Source organism: Oncorhynchus kisutch, linkage group LG22 (assembly GCF_002021735.2).
Source record: "Oncorhynchus kisutch isolate 150728-3 linkage group LG22, Okis_V2, whole genome shotgun sequence".
NCBI classification, from domain to species: Eukaryota; Metazoa; Chordata; class Actinopteri; order Salmoniformes; family Salmonidae; genus Oncorhynchus; species Oncorhynchus kisutch.
The window spans coordinates 17,098,200-17,118,385 of NC_034195.2; the positions used below are offsets into that span (position 1 = coordinate 17,098,200).

General features: G+C 41.5%; 1 protein-coding gene across 2 annotated transcripts in view; it reads left to right on the forward strand.

Annotated features, from left to right (window-relative positions):
- Nucleotides 1–19,644, forward strand: part of LOC109867450 (protein phosphatase 1H-like) — a 59,513-nt gene extending 39,869 nt beyond the window's left edge. The window contains exons 7-10 of one of the 2 annotated variants that reach the window (XM_020456617.2): nt 2,831–2,894; nt 4,877–4,984; nt 15,946–16,097; nt 16,594–19,644. In XM_020456617.2, coding sequence (XP_020312206.1) covers nt 2,831–2,894; nt 4,877–4,984; nt 15,946–16,097; nt 16,594–16,741 — 472 coding nt within the window. In that variant the 3' untranslated portion in view covers nt 16,742–19,644. The remainder of the gene's footprint in view (nt 1–2,830; nt 2,895–4,876; nt 4,985–15,945; nt 16,098–16,593) is intronic. The other variant, XM_031801876.1, reaches the window with a different exon arrangement.
- Nucleotides 19,645–20,186: the final 542 nt, after the last annotated feature.

The following is a 20,186-nucleotide window of genomic DNA, read 5'->3' on the forward strand; positions in this document are numbered from 1 at the left end:
TACCAGCTGACTGCTTCTTCCTTAAATAGTTCTTGCATAGTTTAAAGCTATGCTTTGGGTCATTGTCCTGTTCTAGGAGGAAATTGGCTCCAATTAAGCGCCGTCCACAGGGTATGGCATGGCATTGCAAAATGGAGTGATAGCCTTCCTTCTTCAAGATCCCTTTTACCCTGTACAAACTCCCACTTTACCACCACCAAAGCACCCCCAGACCATCACATTGCCTCCACCATGCTTGACAGATGGCGTTAATCATTCCTCCAGCATCTTTCATTTTTCTGCGCCTCACGAATGTTCTTCTTTGTGATCCGAACACCTCAATCTTAGATTTGTCTGTCCATAACACTTTTTTCCAATCTTCCTCTGTCTAGTGTCTGTTCTTTTGCCCATCTTAATCTTTTCATTTTATTGGCCAGTCTGAGATATGGCTTTTTCTTTGCAACTTTGCCTAGAAGGCCAGCATCCCAGAGTCAACACTTCATTGTTGATGTTGAGACTGGTGTTTTGCAGGTACTATTTAATGAAGCTGCCAGTTGAGGACTTGTGAGGAGTCTGTTTCTCAAACTAGACACGCTAATGTACCTGTCCTCTTGCTCAGTTGTGCCCCCAAGGCCTCCCACTCATCTTTCTATTCTGGTTAGAGACCGTTTGCGCTGGTCTGTGATGGGAGTAGTACACAGCGTTGTATGATATCTTCAGTTTCTTGGCAATTTCTCACGCCTTCATTTCTCTGAACAAGAATAGACTGAGTTTCAGAAGAAATATCTTTGTTTCTGGCCATTTTGAGCCTGTTAAATTAACCCACAAATGCTAATTTTCCACATACTCAACTAGTCTAAGGAAGTACAGTTGTATTGCTTCTTTAATCAGGACAACAGTTTTCAACTGTGTTAACATAATTGCAAAATGGTTTTCTAATCAGTTAGCTAATCCAAGTTTATCTTTCTAAAAGGCTAACACAACGTGCCATTGGAACACCGGAGTGATGGTTACTGATGATGGGCCTCTGTACATCTGAGTAGATATTACATTAAAAATAATCTATTTCCAGCTACAATAGTCATTTACAACATTAACAATGTCTACACTGTATTTCGGATCAATTTTATGTTATTTGGACAAATGGACAAAAAAAATAGCTTTTCTTTCAAAAACAAGGACATTTCTAAGTGGCCCCAAAATTTTGCACGGTAGTGTACGTTTTACCAATAACAGATGAAGGTCAATAACATCAAATGCTGCACTAAAGTCTAACAATACAGCTCCCGCAATATTCTTATCAATTTGTTTCAGCCAATCATCAGTCATTTGTGTCAGTGCAGTACATGTCGAGGGCCCTTCTCTATAATCATGCTGAAAGTATGTTGTTTAATTTGTTCACAGAGAAATAGCATTGTATCTGGTCCCAAATTTTTTTAGTTTTGTTTGCTAAGACCTGGCAGAAAACTGATTGGTCGGCTGTTAGAACCAGTAAAGAGCACTTTACCTTTCTTGGGTAACAGAATAACTTTAGCTTCCCACCATGTCTGAGGACAATCACTTTTCTCGAGGCTCAGATTAAAGATATGACAAACAGGAGTGGCAATATAGTCCACTACCATCCTCAGTAGTTTTCCATCTAAATCGTCAATACCATGTAGTTTCTCTTTATTAAAAGACAATACTTTTTCCACTTCTCCCACTCTAACTGTACAGAATTCAAAATTACACTGTTTTTCTTTAATTATTAGGTATTTTATTCAGGTAAAATGTTGAATGAAATGAACTACAGTATGATACTATAATAGTTATTCTCTATTCTAGTTTTAGTTCAGCAGAGTCATAAAGGACCATAGATTAAAGGGCTAAAGCGCATGACAGCATTTCTGTGCACAGCCTTACATGCAGAGTTCATGTAATGCCAAATGGATGATTGGATAACCTGGCCTCAGCTCTAGCTTTGCAGTCTGCACAAAGTGCTGAGTGTGTGAGACCTGCTGGCCCAGGGTGGAAACATATGGTCTCCCCTCCCCGAGTGGAACCTGTAATCCGAAAACCATTCCAGTCTTGTCTAACCCTCTTCTCTCTACACCAGCACAGCTGAAATGCATCTGACGAGGTATGGAGAGACTGCTTCCATTACCAAGCCGGTGTTTTTCACATTAACACGCAGGTGTGAATTTAGAGTAGGAAACCCAGAATAATTTTAGTCAGTATAACGGTGTGTGATTTGTGGCAATCGGGTGGTTATTTTCGATATGGTCATAACTGCTGCTCAGCAAGAAAGGTGGAAGGTTTACATTGAAAAATGATGGGAAGTAAGTGTCGTGTTCATGACTCACTAGTACATTGGAGACAGTATGGACTTTTTAACATTTAATGTACTATAGTTACCCAGATTCAAATGAAATGTGAATGTTGGGACCTTTCCATAGCACCTTCATTGACTCCCACAGAATGAGAATATGGGGGAATATACAAGGGTGGTAGATCACCCCTCCCTATATATACACACACACACACACACCAAAACAATCTGAAACGGTAACACCTCATACATTCATTGGCAATTACCATTTTGTCACAAGGGGATATTTTCACAAGATCAACTAGAAAAATATGCTAAGTAATCTATCCATCGCTCCTTTTCTGCATTGTCTGCGTGTGTTTTTTTTCTCTCTGATCCTTTCTTCCTATCTCTGTCTCCTCACTCGTCTAGGCTGCAGGCCCTGAGGGAGGCGATGAGGCGGTGTATCTCCATAGCACACTGCATGCGAACCGCTGCCTGCCTCCCTGCCTGGCTGCCATAAAACCAAAAAAACATTAGTCTTCTCTCCTCTCTTGTGTGCAGGGCATATAAAACCATTGAGGACGACGACCTGAAGTTTCCCCTAATCTATGGCGAAGGGAAGAAGGTAAGACTGCTCTCACCCGTTAGCCCCGGACTCAGCCTCTCTGGACCCAGCCTGTTGACGGGACTACTCCCACGGCCTTGTTTGAGGCACCATTAGTCAGCCCACTGTCACGCTGTGGAGGAAGGAGCAGTCTTTGTCTGCAGGAAGGCTCACTGTGGTGGCATTCCAGACCATCTTCATAACAGTGTCACTGAACACACAATACGATTGCTAGTCTATATCACGTTAATGTGGTTCCTGAGATGCAAAGCCAAAGTCTGGTTATCAGCGTATGCTACCCTGCATATTAGGGCCTCTGCCACTCATCTGACATGCAGGCAGTAGTCGGCTGTGTCGTTAGATGAGGACCAGGCAGATGTCACCCAAGTGCAGTCTGTTACCACACCACAGTAAGCCTCCTATCACAGTCGGCTGTGCCCACGACATCAAGTGCCGGCCAAGCTGAGTCCTTCCTTTGAAGTGAGGGGGAGAGCGATATAGAGTGATAGGAGGGGAGAGGATTGGGTTGTGCTGGAGTAACACCACCGCACTTCAAAGACCGGCACAGCCTGTCGGGGCCGTACCTACGCTCAACAATTAATCCCAGGATGTTTCTCCTCCGCCCGAAGAGCTTTATCTCTGTCTTTACCCCTTAGACTCTTCCTCTTTTTCTCCTCCTCTCTCTCTCATCTCGCTCTTGTTGCGGCATCTGCACTGCATACTGATCCCAGTTCAGCCCAACTGACTGTACGACTGCCTCCTCGCCCCCCTCTCTCCTCTCTCTCCCCTCGCCCCTTTATACTCTTTCGCCCCCTCTGTCTCTCCTCTCTTTTTCCTTTTCCTCTCTCCTCTCTCGCCCCCTCCTTCCTCTCTCTCTCCTCCTCACATGGCTCCTTATACAATTAGCACTGCTCCCCAGCTCCCAAGCAGCTAGCCCTTTTTCAGAGGCAGAGGCGATATGTGCAGACAGTAGGAATCAAAAGGAATTTCACACAGTGTACAAATGAGGGAGACTGTAGACAACGTTGGTGTCTCAGACTAGGTAGAGAGGAGAGAGATCATTAAGGATTCACAGAACCGGAACATGTCATGATGTTGTGCTTTGCTTCATTGTACAATGAACAATCACTTCCATTGCATTTGAGGTGGCAACTTGGATTATGCAGCGGTGCTTGTGTTTATTTGCCTTAAAAAAAATTAAATGGTGTTTGTGTGTTAAGGTTAAAATTACTTTATTGGTCAATTGCACCCAAGGTCCAACTGTAATTTTACTTCCAATTTTAACCCAACCTCTCCTAAACACACACATACAGTTTTTTTGGAGAGGTGTGGAGGTCTGAGTGCCGAGGGTGTTGTTGGTAGGTTAAGTACCTTGCTAAGGGCACAATAGCAGGCAATGGCATCTAGGAATCGATACCAGCAACCCTCTGGTCGTCAGCTCACTTCCCGGGATTCGAACTGGCAACCTTCCGGTTGCTGACTCGCCTCTCTAACCTCTAGGGTGTGTGTTTATGAAGATAAGATTAGTAGTCCTGTATCTTGTAGCATAGAGCAGTCTCCAGGGAGATATCATTGGGGGTAATCATTATTAAAGTCATGAGGCCATCATTGGTCCAGTTAAATTTTTTCCCTAAATGACAGAGGAGAGTAGTGTTCATTTGGGCCAGGGTAAATAGAATTTCAACTCAGTCGATTCTAGCAGTGAATTGAAATTCATTCCATGTATTTAATAGGGAGATTTTTTTCAAAGAGGATTCTTTCGATTCATGGTTGGAATTTAAATTCCCTCTCCCGTGAAGTTGACAGACACAATTGAAAAACCAGTAGTATTGACTCTGACCCTGAGGTCCACACACATCAAAGGACTTCAATGGATCAAATTAACCCAAACATTGGTTTTAAATAATACTTGTTGCCAAAACAGAGTCGGGGATTGAGGATCATAGGGTCAGAGGGAGGTAATGTTTATAGTTCCTCTCTTTGATGGTCTCATCCCTCCACAGGCACGTGTGTTGGCTACCATCGGGGTCACCAGGGGCCTGGGAGACCACGAGCTCAAAGTGCATGACTCCAACATCTACATCAAGCCCTTTTTGTCCTGCTGCCCAGAGGTAGAGTACGGTACTACTTATTCTCTATTTCCTGTCTATCAATAACCTGGAGAGTGTAATAGTGCCATAACTGCATCAGACCTTATTGACCAAGGTCATCATGATCAAATGACAGGAAACTGCGTTTGTGTTCCAAAGGGCACCCTATTCTATATCAGGGATCATAAACTAGATTCAGCCAGCTGGTCGGGGGGCCGGAACATAATTACAAATCATCTGCAAATTGACCACAAGAAGCCCAAACAGTTTGACTAAAACATAATCATTTCAAACCTTGCTTACATTTAAATAAGGTCACGTTGTGTCTCTCTCTTATGCATGGGAGAACTTGGGAACAGATTTCTTAAATTAAAATAACTTTGAGCTGATTTCTTTTATTTTTTTCTTAACAGCAACAATTTTTTTTGCCAAATAAAACCACCAACTGGCCAGTTGTGCAAGCCCTATATAGTGCACTACTTTTGATCAGGGCCCATCATTCCATACAACCATTATCTTGTCTGCATTGAAGTTAGTGACATACCAACATTGACTTATGACATACAAATATTTCAACTCATTGTCCTAAAAGGAGTTTTCAGCTCCCAACCAACTGAACAATTTTCTCCTGACTCCTGATAGTCACAAGCTCTCAATACTCTCTTGATCTTTTATTTCAAAGTCCTCTTGAGTTCAGTCATGGTTCAGACAGTGTGCTTTTTTTGAAGAGTTCTTGTTTTGAACCTCTATCCTTGCTGTTGCTCTAAACTTTAAAGCGACTGTAAATACATGTGCAGACAGGATGTACAGTGCATTCGGAAAGTATTCCGACCCTTTCCATTTTCCACATTATGTTCGGTTACACCCTTATTCTAAAAAAACATACAATACCCCATAATGACAAAGTGAAAACTTATCAAACAGAAATACCTTATTTAAGTATTCAGATCCCTTTGCTATGAGACTCAATTGAGCTCAGGTGCATCTTGTTTCCATTGATCATCCTTGAGATGTTATACAACTTGATTGGAGTCCACCTTTTGTTTGTTTGGATGTGATTTGGAAAGTCGCACACCTGTCTATATAAGGTTGACAGTGAATGTCAGAGCAGAAACCAAGCCAGGAGGTTGAAGGAATTGTCCGTAGAGCTCCAAGACATGATTGTGTTGAGGCACAGTTCTGGGGAAGGGTACCAAAACATTTCTTCAGCATTGAAGGTCCCCAAGAACATAGTGGCCAAAATTCTTCCTAGAGCTGGCTGCCTCAGTTTGGCAATCGTGGGAGAAGGGTCTTGGTCAGTGAAGTGAAGTGACCAAGAACCTGATGGTCACTCTGACAGGGCTCCAGAGTTCCTCTGTGGAGATGGGAGAAACTTTCACAAGGACAACCATCTCTGTAGCACTCCACCAATCAGGCCTTTATGGTAGAGTGGCCAGACTGAAGCAACTCCTCAAAGAGGCACATGACAGCCCGCTTGGAATTTGCCAAAATGCACTTAAAGACTCTCAGACCATGAGAAGATTATCTGGTCTGATGAAACCAAGATTGAATTCTTTGGCCTGAATGCCTAGCGTCACGTCTGGAGGAAACCTGGCACCATCACTATGGTGAAGCATGGTGGTGGCAGCATCATGCTGTGGGGATGTTTTTAAGCAGCAGGGACTGGGAGACTAGTCAGCATGTAGGGGAAAGATGAACCGAGCAAATTACAGAGAGATCCTTGATGAAAACCTGCTCAGGACCTCAGACTGGGACGAAGGTTCACCTTCCAACAGGACAACAACCCTAGTCACACATCTAAGACAATGCAGGAATGGTTTCGGGACATGTCTCTGAATGTCCTTGAGTGGCCTAGCCAGAGCCCGGACTTGAACCGGATCGAACATCTCTGGGGAGACCTGAAAATAGCTGTGCAGCGATGCTCCCCATCCAATATGACAGAGCTTGAGAGGATCTGCAAAGAATAATGAAACTCCCCATATACAGGTGTGCCAAGCTTGTAGCATCATACCCAAAGAAGACTTAAGGCTGTAATCGCTGCAAAAGGTGTTTCAACAAAGTACTGCGTAAAAGGTCTGAATACTTACATAAATGTGATATTTTAGTTTTTTTTATATGTATTTTTTATACATTTGCTAAAATTTCTAAACCTGTTTTTGCTTTGTCCATATGGGTTATTGGTGTAGATTGATGATGGGGGGGACGATTTGAATCAATTTTAGAATAAGGCTATAACATAACAACATGTGGAAAAAGGGCTCTGAATATTCCGAATGCACTGTATATACGATGGAGGTCGTGAATTGCTATGGAATCCGGTCATCAGTGGCTTCTACAGTTTCAGGCTCAGTGAACCCAAGTTCGAGGCATTTCCTGTTGATCATATTTTCAAACAGTGGTGCTTGTAGGTCAGAAGTAAGACGCGGTTAGTGGGAGTGTCATCATTGTTTTACAGTAAGGCATCTCAATGTCAGTCTCTTGTATATTGTGAAATAGACTCTTTATTGTAGGCATTTAGGCATTATTTTTCTGCCGATAGCTTTATGAATTGTGATCATAAGGTCAACAACATGTCACGGATGACCGATGATACATTAATGATAAGTCTTTGATTCTTTCACAACCACTTTTACAAAAATGTCATCATGCTGTGTTTGTTCATTGACTGACTGGTATTGTATTTGTGAGGTGAAGGACGCGCCTCTTATGGAGTAACAACATAGCAAAATGCCAATGTTCATTGCCATTACAGTACTCCCTCTACCAGCACATGGAAACAACAATACATCAAAACCATGGCACTTTGTCCTCAGACCAAAGCCAGTTGGTGCTCTCGGAGTGTGACGTGCAGCAAGGATGCCATTTTATTATACCAGATCAAATCAAATCACTTTTTATTGGTCACATACTAGAGGTCGACCGATTTATTCGGAATGGCCGATTAATTGGGGCCGATTTCAGGTTTTCATAATAATCTGTATTTTTGGACACCAATTTGGCCGATTAAAAAAATAATATTATTATATATTTTTTACACCTTTTATTTCATCTTTATTTAACTAGGCAAGTCAGTTAAGAACACATTCTTATTTTCAATGATAGCCTAGGAACGGTGGGTTAACTGCCTCGTTCAGGGGCTGAACGACAGATTTTCACCTTGTCAGCTCGGGGGATCCATTCTTGCAACATTACAGTTAACAAGTCCAACGCTATAACCACCTGCCTCTCTCGCGTTGCACTCCACAAGGAGACTGCCTGTTATGCGAATGCAGTAAGCCAAGGTAAGTTGCTAGCTAGCCTTAAACTTATGTTATAAAAAACAATCAATCATAATCACTAGTTAACTACACATGGTTGATGATATTACTAGATATTATCTAGCGTGTCCTGCGTTGCATATTATCTGACTGAGCATACAAGTATATGACTGAGCAGTGGCAGGCTCGTAAGCATTCATTCAAACAGCACTTTTGTGCGTTTTGCCAGCAGCTCTTCGTTGTGCGTCTAGCATTGCGCTGTTTATGACTTCAAGCCTATCAGGCTGGTGTAACTGATGTGAAATGGCTAGCTAGTTAGCGGGGTGCGCGCTAATAGCGTTTCAAATGTCACTCGCTCTGAGACTTGAAGTGGTTGTTCCCCTTGCTCTGCATGGGTAACGCTGCTTCGAGGGTGGCTGTTGTCGTTGTGTTCCTGGTTCGAGCCCAGGGAGGAGTGAGGAGAGGGACGGAAGCTATACTGTTACACTGGCAATACTGAAGTGCCTATAAGAACATCCAATCGTCAAAGGTTAATGAAATACAAATGGTATAGAAGGAAATAGTCCTATAATTCCTATAACTACAACCTAAAACTTCTTACCTGGGAATATTGAAGTTGATGTTAAAAGTGATGTTAAAAGGAACCACCAGCTTTCATATGTTGAACTTAAACTTTAGCTTTCTTACATGGCACATATTGCACTTTTACTTTATTCTCCAACACTTTGTTTTTGCATTATATAAACCAAATTGAACATGTTTCATTATTTATTTGAGGCTAAATTTATTTTATTGATGTATTATATTAAGTTTAAATAAGTATTCACTCAGTATTGTTGTAATTGTCATTATTACAAATACATTTAAAAAAATCGGCCGACTTAATCGATATCAGCTTTTTTTTGGTCCTAATCGGTCGACCTCTATCACATGCAATAAGATCTGCTAACCATGCGTGAGTCTAGCAAAATGCTTTTGCTTCCAACACTGCAGCAATATCTAACAATTCCACAACAACTACCTACACACAGATCTAAGTAAAGGAATGGAATAAGAATATATCCATATAAATATATGGATGAGCAATGACAGAGCGGCATTGGCAAGATGCAATAGATGGTATAAAAAACAATATATACATATGAGATGAGTGATGCAAGATATGTAAACATTATTAAAGTGACTAGTGAATCCATATATTAAATTTGCCAATGATTTCAAGTCTGTATGTAGGCTGCAGCCTCTCTGTGTTAGTGATGGCTGTTTAACAGTCTGATGGCCTCGAGATAGACACTTTGATGCACCTGTACTGACCTCACCTTCTGGATGGTAGCGGGGTGAACAGGTAGTGGCTCAGGTGGTTGTTGTCTTTGATCTTTTTGGCCTTCCTGTGACATGGGGTGCTGTAGGTGTCCTGGAGGGCAGGTAGTGTGCCCCCGGTGATGCGTTGTGCAGACTGCACCACCCTCTGGAGAGCCTTGCGGTTGTGGGCGGTGCAGTTGCTGTACCAGGCGGCGATACAGCCCGACAGGATTCTCTCAATTGTGCATCTAAAAGTTTGAGGGTTTTAGGTGACAAGCCACATTTCTTCAGCTTCCTGAGGTTGAAGAGGCGCTGTTGCACCATCTTCACCACACTTTCTGTGTGGACCATTTTCAGTTTGGACCATTTCCACCCTATCCACTGCTGTCCCGTCGATGTGGTGCTCCCTCTGCTGTTTCCTGAAGTCCACGATCATCTCCTTTTGTTTTGTTGACGTTGAGTGAGAGGTTGTTTTCCTGACGCTACACTCGGCATGCCCTCACCTAGGCTGTCTTGTCATTGTTGGTAATCAAGCCAACTACTGTTGTGTCATCTGCAAACTTGATGATTGAGTTGGAGGCGTGCATGGCCAGGCAGTCATGGGCGAACAGGGAGTTCAGGAGGGGGCTGAGCACGCACCCTTGTGGGGGGTCCCAGTGTTGAGGATCAATGAAGTGGAGGTGTTGTTTCCTACCTTCACCACCTGAGGGCTGCCCATCAGGATGTCCATGATCCAATTGCACAGGGCGGGGTTGAGACCCAGGGCCTCAAGCTTAATGATGAGCTTGGTGTGTACTATGGTGTTGAATGCTGAGCTTTAGTCAATGAACAGCATTTTTACATAGGTATTCCTCTTGTCCAGATGGGATAGGGCAGTGTGATTGTGACTGCATCATCTGTGGATCTACAGTACTGGGGTGGTAAGGCTGACCGGTTAGGTAGAGATGATATGATCCTTGACTAGTCTCTCAAAGCACTTCATGATGACAGAAGTGAGTGCTACGGGGTGATAGTCATTTAGTTCAATTACCTTTGGTGGCCAACTTGAAGCATGTGAGGACAGCATACTGGGATAGGGAGCGATTTAATATTTCTGTAAACACACCAGCCAGCTGGTCTGCGCATGCTCTGAGGACGCGGCTAGAGATGCCGTCTTGGCCGGCAGCCTTGCGAGGGTTAACACGTTTAAATGTCTTACTCACGTCTGCCACAGAGAAGGAGAGCCCCACAGTCCTTGGTAGCGGGCCGCGTCAGTGGCACTGTATTATCCTCAAAGCGTGCAAAGAAGGTGTTTAGTTTGTCCGGAAGCAAGACGTAGATTCTGTGACGTGGTTGGTTTTCCTTTTGTAGTCCGTGATTGTCTGTAGACCCTGCCGCATGCGTTTCATGCCTGAGCCGTTGAATTGCTTGTTTGATTGTCTTGCGGAGGGAATAACAACTACACTGTTTTTATTCGGCCATATTCCCAGTCACCTTTCCATGGCTAAATGCAGTGGTTCGCGCTTTCAGTTTTGCACTAATGCTGCCATCTATCTATGGTTTCTGGTTAGGGTACATTTTAATGATCCAATACACTTCCTTATAAACTCACTCACCGAATCAGTGTATATGTCAATATTAATCTCTGAGGCTACCCGGGAACATGTCCCAGTCCGTGTGATCAAAATAATCTTTAAGTGTGAATTCCGATTGGTCAGACCTGCGTTGAAGTGTCCTTAGCACAGGTACATCCTGTTTGAGTTTCTGCCTATAGTAAGGGAGGCGCAAAATGGAGTCGTGGTCAGATTTTCAGAAAGAAGGGCGGGGGAGTGTCTTGTATGTATTGCGGAAGTTAGAGTACCAGTGATCCAGTGTTTTACCAGCACGAGTGCTACAGTCAGTATGCTGGTAGAATTGAGGTAGCCTTGTTCTCAAATTTGCTTTGTTAAAATCCCCAGCTACAATAAATGCAGCCTTAGGATATATAGTTTCCAGATTGCATAAAGTCCAGTGAAGTTCCTTGAGGGCCGTCGTGGTATCGGCTTTAGGGGAGGATAAACACGGTTGTGACAATAACCGAGGAGAATTCCCTTGGGAGATAATATGGTTGGCATTTGATTGTGAAGAATTCTAGGTCAGGTGAACAAAATAACTTGAGTCCCTGTATGTTGTTACAATTACACCATGAGACATTAATCATGAAACATACACCCCCACCCTACTATTTATTCCTGTCGGCGCGATGCACAAAGAATCCAGGTGGCTCTACCGACTCCAACAGCATATCCCGAGAGAGCCATGTTTCCGTGAAACAGAGTATGCTACAATCCCTGATGTCTCGCTGGAAAGCAACCCTTGCCTTAATTTTGTTGACCTTGTTATCTGGAGACTGGGTATTAGCGAGTAATATACTTGGAAGCAGTGGGTAGTGTGCGCGCCTCCGAAGTCTGGCCAGATGACCGCTCCGTCTGCCTCTTCTCCGGCAGGGTTGTTTTGGGTCAGCCTCTGGAATCCGTTCAAATGCCCTGTGTGGTTCGGACAAAGGATCCGCTTCAGGAAAGTCGTATTCCTGGTCGTAGTGCTGGTAAGTTGACGTCGCTCTGATATCCAATAGTTCTTCCTGGCTGTATGTAATAACACTTAAGATTTTCTGCGCTAACCATGTATACATAAAAAAAAAAATACTGCAAAGTTTCCTAAGGACTAGAAGCAAGGCAGCCCTCTCTGTCGGTGGCATATTTTCCAGAAGATGCATAAAGAGAGTGTGCTGTAGCAGAGGTAATGGGCACAGTAACACTGATCTATACAGTTAGAAGACCTCTTTGTGGAACCTGGAAGCTCTAGCTGTCTTGTCATAAAATATGAGATCAAGCTCAAGGAAAAGGACCCATGAGCACCAACGTGAGGTTCATAGGAGCATCTCAAATTGGGTGTCAAATGAAAGCTAAGAGTCTATATTTATGAGAAATGAAGGCATACATACTTTTTTCAACCATTTTCCATCCTGACAATTCGGAGTAAGCAAAGGCTTTGTTTTCTGGTCAAACAGATGGAAAATGGGTTTTAGAAAACATCTACTAGAAAAAGTCTTAAGGTATTAGAAATGCATCAAAACAGAAAAATGTTGAAGACTCCTGCCAACTAATGTTTGAAATTATTTGACCAAAAACCTGCATATCTTTAAGATTATTTTCAAATGTCTCATCCTCATGAGGGAGAATAATGAAAGTTCACAGAGGTAATAAGTAAAGGTAGACCTATCAATCAGTTATGTTTTTAGTAATATCAATTTGGTTTATGAATTATTTAGTGATTTTAAAACTCAATTCCGTTACCAAATCTGTAATGGAATTTCCCAAAATTCATGCAACTGAAATGGCTACAATGGGAAATCATAGTAGCGACAAACCACATTTGGGTTCACAAGTTTAGACAGCGCAGTAGAGTATAGTTCAGTTCAGTAAAGTATAGTACTGTACAGTAGAGCACATGAGTTGAGTACACTATATTGTACTCTACTGTGCTGTACTTTGATGTCCTAACTTGTGAAACATAGACGTCTATGAATGGTTCAGACCAACCAAATTTGGTATTGTTTGGGGGCAGAGCTCATTAAAATAATAGTCAGTGTGTAGTCAGTTGTTGTGCCTGTTGTTGTGTCAGTTGTTGTGCCATGTCATAGCTGACATCCCATTTTTTTTGGCAGACATCATTGAATCAGATATTTAAGAGTTTTGGGAAAATGTGGACACACAAAAAAACAGATTTTACCGAAATTCTGTTAGTTCTTCCAGTAAATGTGTTTTCGAAGTTTACATACACTTAGGTTGGAGTCATTAAAACTCGTTTTTCAACCATTCCACAAATGTATTGTTTAACAAACTATATAGTTTTGGCAAGTCAGTTAGGACATTTACTGTGTGCAAGTCATTTACAAGTCATTATTCAACAATTGTTTATAGACAGATTATTTTACTTATATTTCACTGTATCACAATTCCAGTGAGTCAGAAGTTTACATACACTAAGTTGACTGTGCATTTAAAACAGCTTGGAAAATTCCAGAAAATGATGTCATGGCTTTAGAAGCTTCTGATCGGCTAATTGACATCATTTGAGTCAATTGGAGGTGTACCTGTGGATGTATTTTAAGGCCTACCTTCAAACTCAGTGCCTCTTTGCTTGACATCATGGAAAATAAAAAAAAATATGCCAAGACCTCAGGAAAAATGTTTTGTAGACCTCGACAAGTCTGGATCATCCTTGGGAGCAATTTCCAAACACCTGAAGGTACCACGTTCATCTGTACAAATAATAGTACACAAGTTTAAACACCATGGAACCATAGGAGCCGTCATACCGCCCTGGAAGGAGACTCATTCTGTCTCCTACAGATGAACGTACTTTGTTGCAAAAAGTGCATATCAATCGCAGAACAACAGCAAAGGCCCCTGTGAAGATGCTGGTGGAAACAGGTACAAAACTATCTATATCCACAGTAAAACGAGTCCTATATCGACATAACTTGAAAGGCCGCTTACCAAGGAAGAAGCTCCTGCTCCAATACCGCCATAAAAAAAGCCAGACTACGATTTGCAACTGCACATGGAGATAAAGATCGTACTTTTTGGAGAAATGTCCTCTGGTCTGATGAAACAAAAATAGAACTGTTTGGCCATAATGACCATTGTTATATTTGGAAGAAAAAGGGGGAGGCTTGTAAGCTGAAGAACATCATCCCAACCGTGAAGCACGGTGGTGGCAGCATCATGTTGTGGGGAGTGCTTTGCTGCAGGAGGGACTGGTGCACTTCACAAAATGGATGGCATCATGAGGGAGAAAAATTATGTGGATATATTGAAGCAACATCTGAAGACATCAGTTGCAAATGGGTCTTCCAAATGGACAATGACCCCAAGCATACTTCCAAAGTTGTGGCAAAAAGGCTTAAGGACAACAAAGTCAAGGTATTGGAGTGGCCATCACAAAGCCCTGACCCCAATCCAATAGAACATTTGTAGGCAGAACTGAAAAGGTGTGTGCGAGCAAGGAGGCATGTAAACCTGACTCAGTTACACCAGCTCTGTCAGGAGCTTATTGTGGAAAGATTGTGGATGGCTACCTGAAATGTTTGACCCAAGTTAAACCATTTTAAAGGCAATGCTAACAAATACTAACTGAGTGTATGTAAACTTCTGACCCACTGGGAATGTGATGAAAGAAATGAAAGCTGAAATAAATCATTCTCTCTACTATTATTCTGACATTTCACATACTTAAAATAAAGTGGTGATCCTAACTGACCTAAGTCAGACCTGTCTTTGCTAGGTAAAGCCCCACCTTATCTCAGCTCACTGGTCACCATAGCAGAACCCACCAGTAGCAGGCGCTCCAGCAGGTATATTTGACTGGTCACCTCCAAAGCCAATTCCTACTTTGGCCGCCTTTCCTTCCAGTTCTCTGCTGCCAATGACTGGAACGAATGACTGGAACAAAAATCACTGAAGCTGGAGACTCATAGCTCCCCTACTAACTTTAAGCACCAGCTGTCAGAGCAGCTCACAGATCACTGCACCTGTAAATAGCCCACCCAACAACCTCATCCCCATACTTTATTTATTTTTTCTGCTCCTTTGCACCCCAGTATCTCTACTTTCACATCTATCACTCCAGTGTTTAATTGCTAAACTGTAATTATTTGCCACTATGGCCTATTTATTGCCTTACCTCCCTTATCTTACCTCATTTGCGCACACTGTACATATACAGTAAATAACACATTAGAAATAAAAGTCTGTTTGTTTATTCCATGTGTAACTCTGTGTTGTTGTTTGTGTCACACTGCTTTGCTTTATCTTGGCCAGGTCGCAGTTGTAAATGAGAACTTGTTCTCAACTAGCCTAACTGGTTAAATAAAGGTGAAATATATTTTTTAAATAAGGCATTTTTTATTAGGATTAATTGTCAGGAATTGTGAAAAACTGAGTTTAAATGTATTTGGCTGAGGTGTATTGTAAACTTCTGACTTCTTCAACTGTAGCTCATTCTAATATTTCTACTACTGTACATTACATTTTAGTTACACTGTTTGTACACTGCATATTTATTTCTATACTGGATTCATAACCCACTATCTACTGCTGTACATATTATTCTTAGTACATCGTGTATATATGTATAGGTTGCATTTGGATTACTGTTGCAGTGCTATTTGGTTGTTAATTGAATTTATTCTGACATTTTTGATAATTTTTTTGAATACGTTTTAATATTGTGTACTGTGACATTTTACTGCCTTTGTTAGGAGGTAGTAACGTACCGTGTACGCGACCAATAAACTTCGAGTTGATAGTGGTGGAGACATGTTACAAATGATTTACAGACAGGATGTGCCTCTGTGATCTGGAATAACAACCATTTACCTCCCTCTATGCCCATCTACAGGTCAAAGTGTACCCTCTGACTCAGTACGAACACGGGGCGGATGACGTCCTGGTGATGGGGACAGACGGGCTGTGGGACGTTCTCTCCAACCAGGAGGTTGCCGAGGCAGTCACCTGCTTCCTGGCCAACTGTGACCCTGATGACCAGCATAGGCATGTTCCGCTCATTCTACTGTAGCACAGCTGCTGCCCCCAGGCAGATAGACAGATAAATGTTGTAGTCACAAGCCTGAACTTCCACTCACCCCGTTCTTATTTGGAGAGGATGAATGTTGTTATCTTGTCGTAATTACACACTTTTCTAAACATTTGGATAAGTACTTTCTGAAGTTGATGAAGAGCTTGTGAGACTAGTAATGGAAAGATTCCTTTCTTGAGGATGCCATGGCATGGTGGTTGATTTAAGTAATCAAAACAGGAAAAACATTCAAATCGTTTCCGAAATGTCCTGCCCCTTCAAGTCTTTCTTAGTTTGGGGATTAGTAAGTTTGCCACAGGTGGCTAGTGGAAGAGTTTAAAGACTTTCTGAATGGTAGGTTGTCATGTCATTATTCTCTTGATATTTGTACACACACTTGGAGAGTAACACAACTAGCTGTCTGCTTTATGTCTCAGTATACTGTCCTTTGTCTCTTCCATTGTGCCCCAGGTACACGATGACAGCTCAGGACCTGGTCATGAGGGCGCGGGGGGTTCTGAAGGACCGAGGCTGGAGGATAGCCAACGACCGGCTGGGCTCTGGAGATGACATATCTGTCTACATCATCCCTCTGATGTACGGCAATCGGCAGACCTAGCCCAGGCCCAGCTCGCCAGCACCCACCATGGGACTCAAGACAGGCTGTGTCCGAAATGGCGCCCTATTCCCTATATAGTGCACTGCACTACATTTAGCCAAGTCCATAAAAAGTAGTGCACTATATAGAGTATAGGATGCAATTTTAGGCACTCGCCCAAGTGGCAGACCTAGCTGAGGTCCAGCTAACCACCCACCATGGGACTCTAGACAGGCTGCTCCCCCTCTCCCATCTATTCTAACCCCCCTTTCCTTAAATCAATGCCCTGGTGCTCTCACAGTGCTTAAACCTGGATTGTTTTCCTGGGGAAGCAAAATGGCACCTGGTTGTTGTACAGTACAGGGTAGCATGATTGTGCTTCTCTCTTGTGAAAGGAAATTCTCAGGATGTTACAATATACAGTACCTTTAGTTTCTTCTTTTGTTTATGTGCTGCAAATGAAAAATTGACAATTCTGGAGTCAAAGGCCTATGAGGGCCATGTATTTGAAACTATTCAGTAGGCTATGGTTTCTGCATAGCCAAGTATTTTACAATGGAAGGGTATAGCTATCACAAAGGTGATCCTACTCTTTTGGATATCGCATGGGACAATTTTAAATGAAGGGCAAAGGGACCGTCTTTTGAAGTGCAATGCTTTATGATGTTGGTTTTTAGCCTATTTAGATGAGATATTGTTAATATATTACTGATTATGAACATGTAAATAAGCTTAAACATGAATGTATTTTAGTTGTAGATTTCAGTTCTATACCCTGTTTGAGTTGTGTGTACAGTATATGTTATGGAACCTGTTTTGTTTCTATGATGTTCTGTGTGTCTTTTCTGACTAAGGTCAACCATAGGTCACTGACTTAGATTAGGGGTGTCAAACATACAATCTGGCCTGAGGGTGATTTTAGTAAAAATCAGTTTTGTGTTTAGAAATGATCTACATTTTATACTGTTTCTTGACTGTGTTCAACTTACTAATAAACACCTAAATGAAAGCTAGACAGTCAGGGAGCATCAAATTCCAAAAACAAAGGATAGAGGCCAATTTTTTTTAACCACATTTGACAGCTAGGAAATCATTTAAAAATGATGACTAGCAAAATGATGACTTAGCAAAATGACTGACTCTTCTGACCTAGACTGTACAATCCTACCACAAACATTACTATAGCTTTCAGAACCGTGGTTTGGGTGTTCCTCTCCAAGTGTAAAATGAATGAAGTCAGACTGGTTTGATTGCCAGTGACTGTTTATCTCTCATTGTTTACCTTTTCTCCATTTTGATGGGTTTGTATTTTCTTTGTCACTGCTGTACTCCTGAATCTGAATTTACTTAGAGGATATGAAGGGACACGTCTTCACACTCGATTAGGGTTGCAAACGGCATGTGTATTACTGGAAACTTTCTATGTTTTTTTTTTTTGTATCTTTCAAGGATTTTATCCTATCCATCACAAGTGGCCATTTTGGGTACATTCGATTATCACAGGGGTCTGTAATAATCTCTGACACTCTGTGTGGCTTTATCACATGTACAATATATGAAATAATTGAATAAGACGATAAAGTATAGAATGAGAAAGCTGTAAAACATTATCCTAAATATACATTTAGAGAATACCATTGGTGTTTTAATGAGGGTTTCAGCATTAAATATCTTAATTTTTATAAAATATTTTACAAACCTTTTATTTATATTACTATGTATTTATTGGCTTCCAACTGGTGTCAGTTGTGGGAAAAAAGTCAGTTGGCAGAGTTGAGGGATAATCAACGAAGGGCTATGCGTTCTATGCAAAACATGAACAACGTGTAAGGTGTGTTCCAAGACGCGATAGCGGAGTAGACTGACCTTCCCCGGAGTTTGATTATTTCCCAGAGAACGCATAGAGCCCCGAGTTGATTATCCGTTTTATACCACAGCTATACTTTAACGCATTTGCCAGAAATGTGTTAATTTGCTGGTAGAAATGTGTTCAAGTTGTCGTGATAACCAAACAGACTTGCTGGTTTAGCTAACCAAACCATTAGTCCTAGCTTGCTATTATGAAAATCGAATTCGACAATGCCAATGTTTTCAATTCGACTTTTGCTTTCAAAAGCAGCTCAAACAAAACATGTAAGAGTGAACTATAGCCATTGAATTTTACGGTGTTGATATACCGTTCCTTTATAGGGAAATGATGCATGCTCTAGAATGCCAATCAGAAACAATTATTCAACAATGCCATGGTATAGTTAAGCAATAAGGCCCGAGGGGATGTATATATGGCCAACAGCTAAGGACTGTTCTTAAGCACAATGCAGCGCAGAGTGTCTGGATACAGCCCTTAGCCATGGTATTTTAGCCATATACTGTACCACAAAGCACTGCCGGGCCTTATTGCTGTTATAAATTGGTTCCCCAAAATAAATATTTTATCATCCCTGTGGTATACTTTCTGATATACCACAGCTTTCAGCCAGTCAGCATTCAGGGCTCTACTGCCCAGTTTATAATTGGAGAAGAAAAAAAATCCGTTGTTGATTAGATGCTTTTTTAATTAATAAGGCTATTTTCTCTTGAACCATAAGATCTATCTACTAGAAACCCATGGACAATATGGACACAGTTAAAATAAATTAATACTATGATATATATATATATATATATTTTTTTTTTTTACACTTCTAGTATCAATTACCAAAGTTATGATAGATTGTGAAAGATTTTCTGTGAATTATCAAAATTACTGAAGATTGTGGTAACTTTGGTAAATTACTGGTAGCTTTGCAACCCTACATTTGATACATAATACTGAAACATCTACCTCATGCTTTTGTTTTGTTTTAAACAAGAGATCCAATCCCTTGTCCCTGTTTCACCTGTGCATTTTTTCTATATGTCAAATACATGTCTGCATCATCCTGTGTTGCGTGCTTGTTTACTTTAGAAATATGAAACTGCATAGGTACAGTGCATGTGCCATTCTTTACTTAAATAATGTCATGTCACTAGTTTTCATACTAGTATGGCTTAGTCTAGCTCTGTTCAACATTGTATAAGGGCAAGGATGGGCAACTCATCATGAGGGGCAACAGTTGCACTCGCATACACACAAAACATTTTAGTGCCCCCCCCCCTGAGAGCAGAGATTTAAAAAATAAAAATAAAAAAAGTTTAGAGTTCATTTTGAGAATCTACAAATGTTGCAGTTCTAAAGCAAGTTTGCAGTGTTTAATATGATAACTGAGTGAGACTGATTTAACAAAGTAAATTGAGGCCCATTGATTGTAATTCGACCATAATAAGTTTATATAGTTTAGCAGCCAGCTAACTTAGCAATCAAAAATTATTTAGCTGTCATTGGCCAATCTACTGACTCTGACATAAGATAAAAACTGTTGATGCACAACCAGATTTCTTAAATTGCACCATGTGTATTTTACTATTTGAACTCTCAACAGTAAGT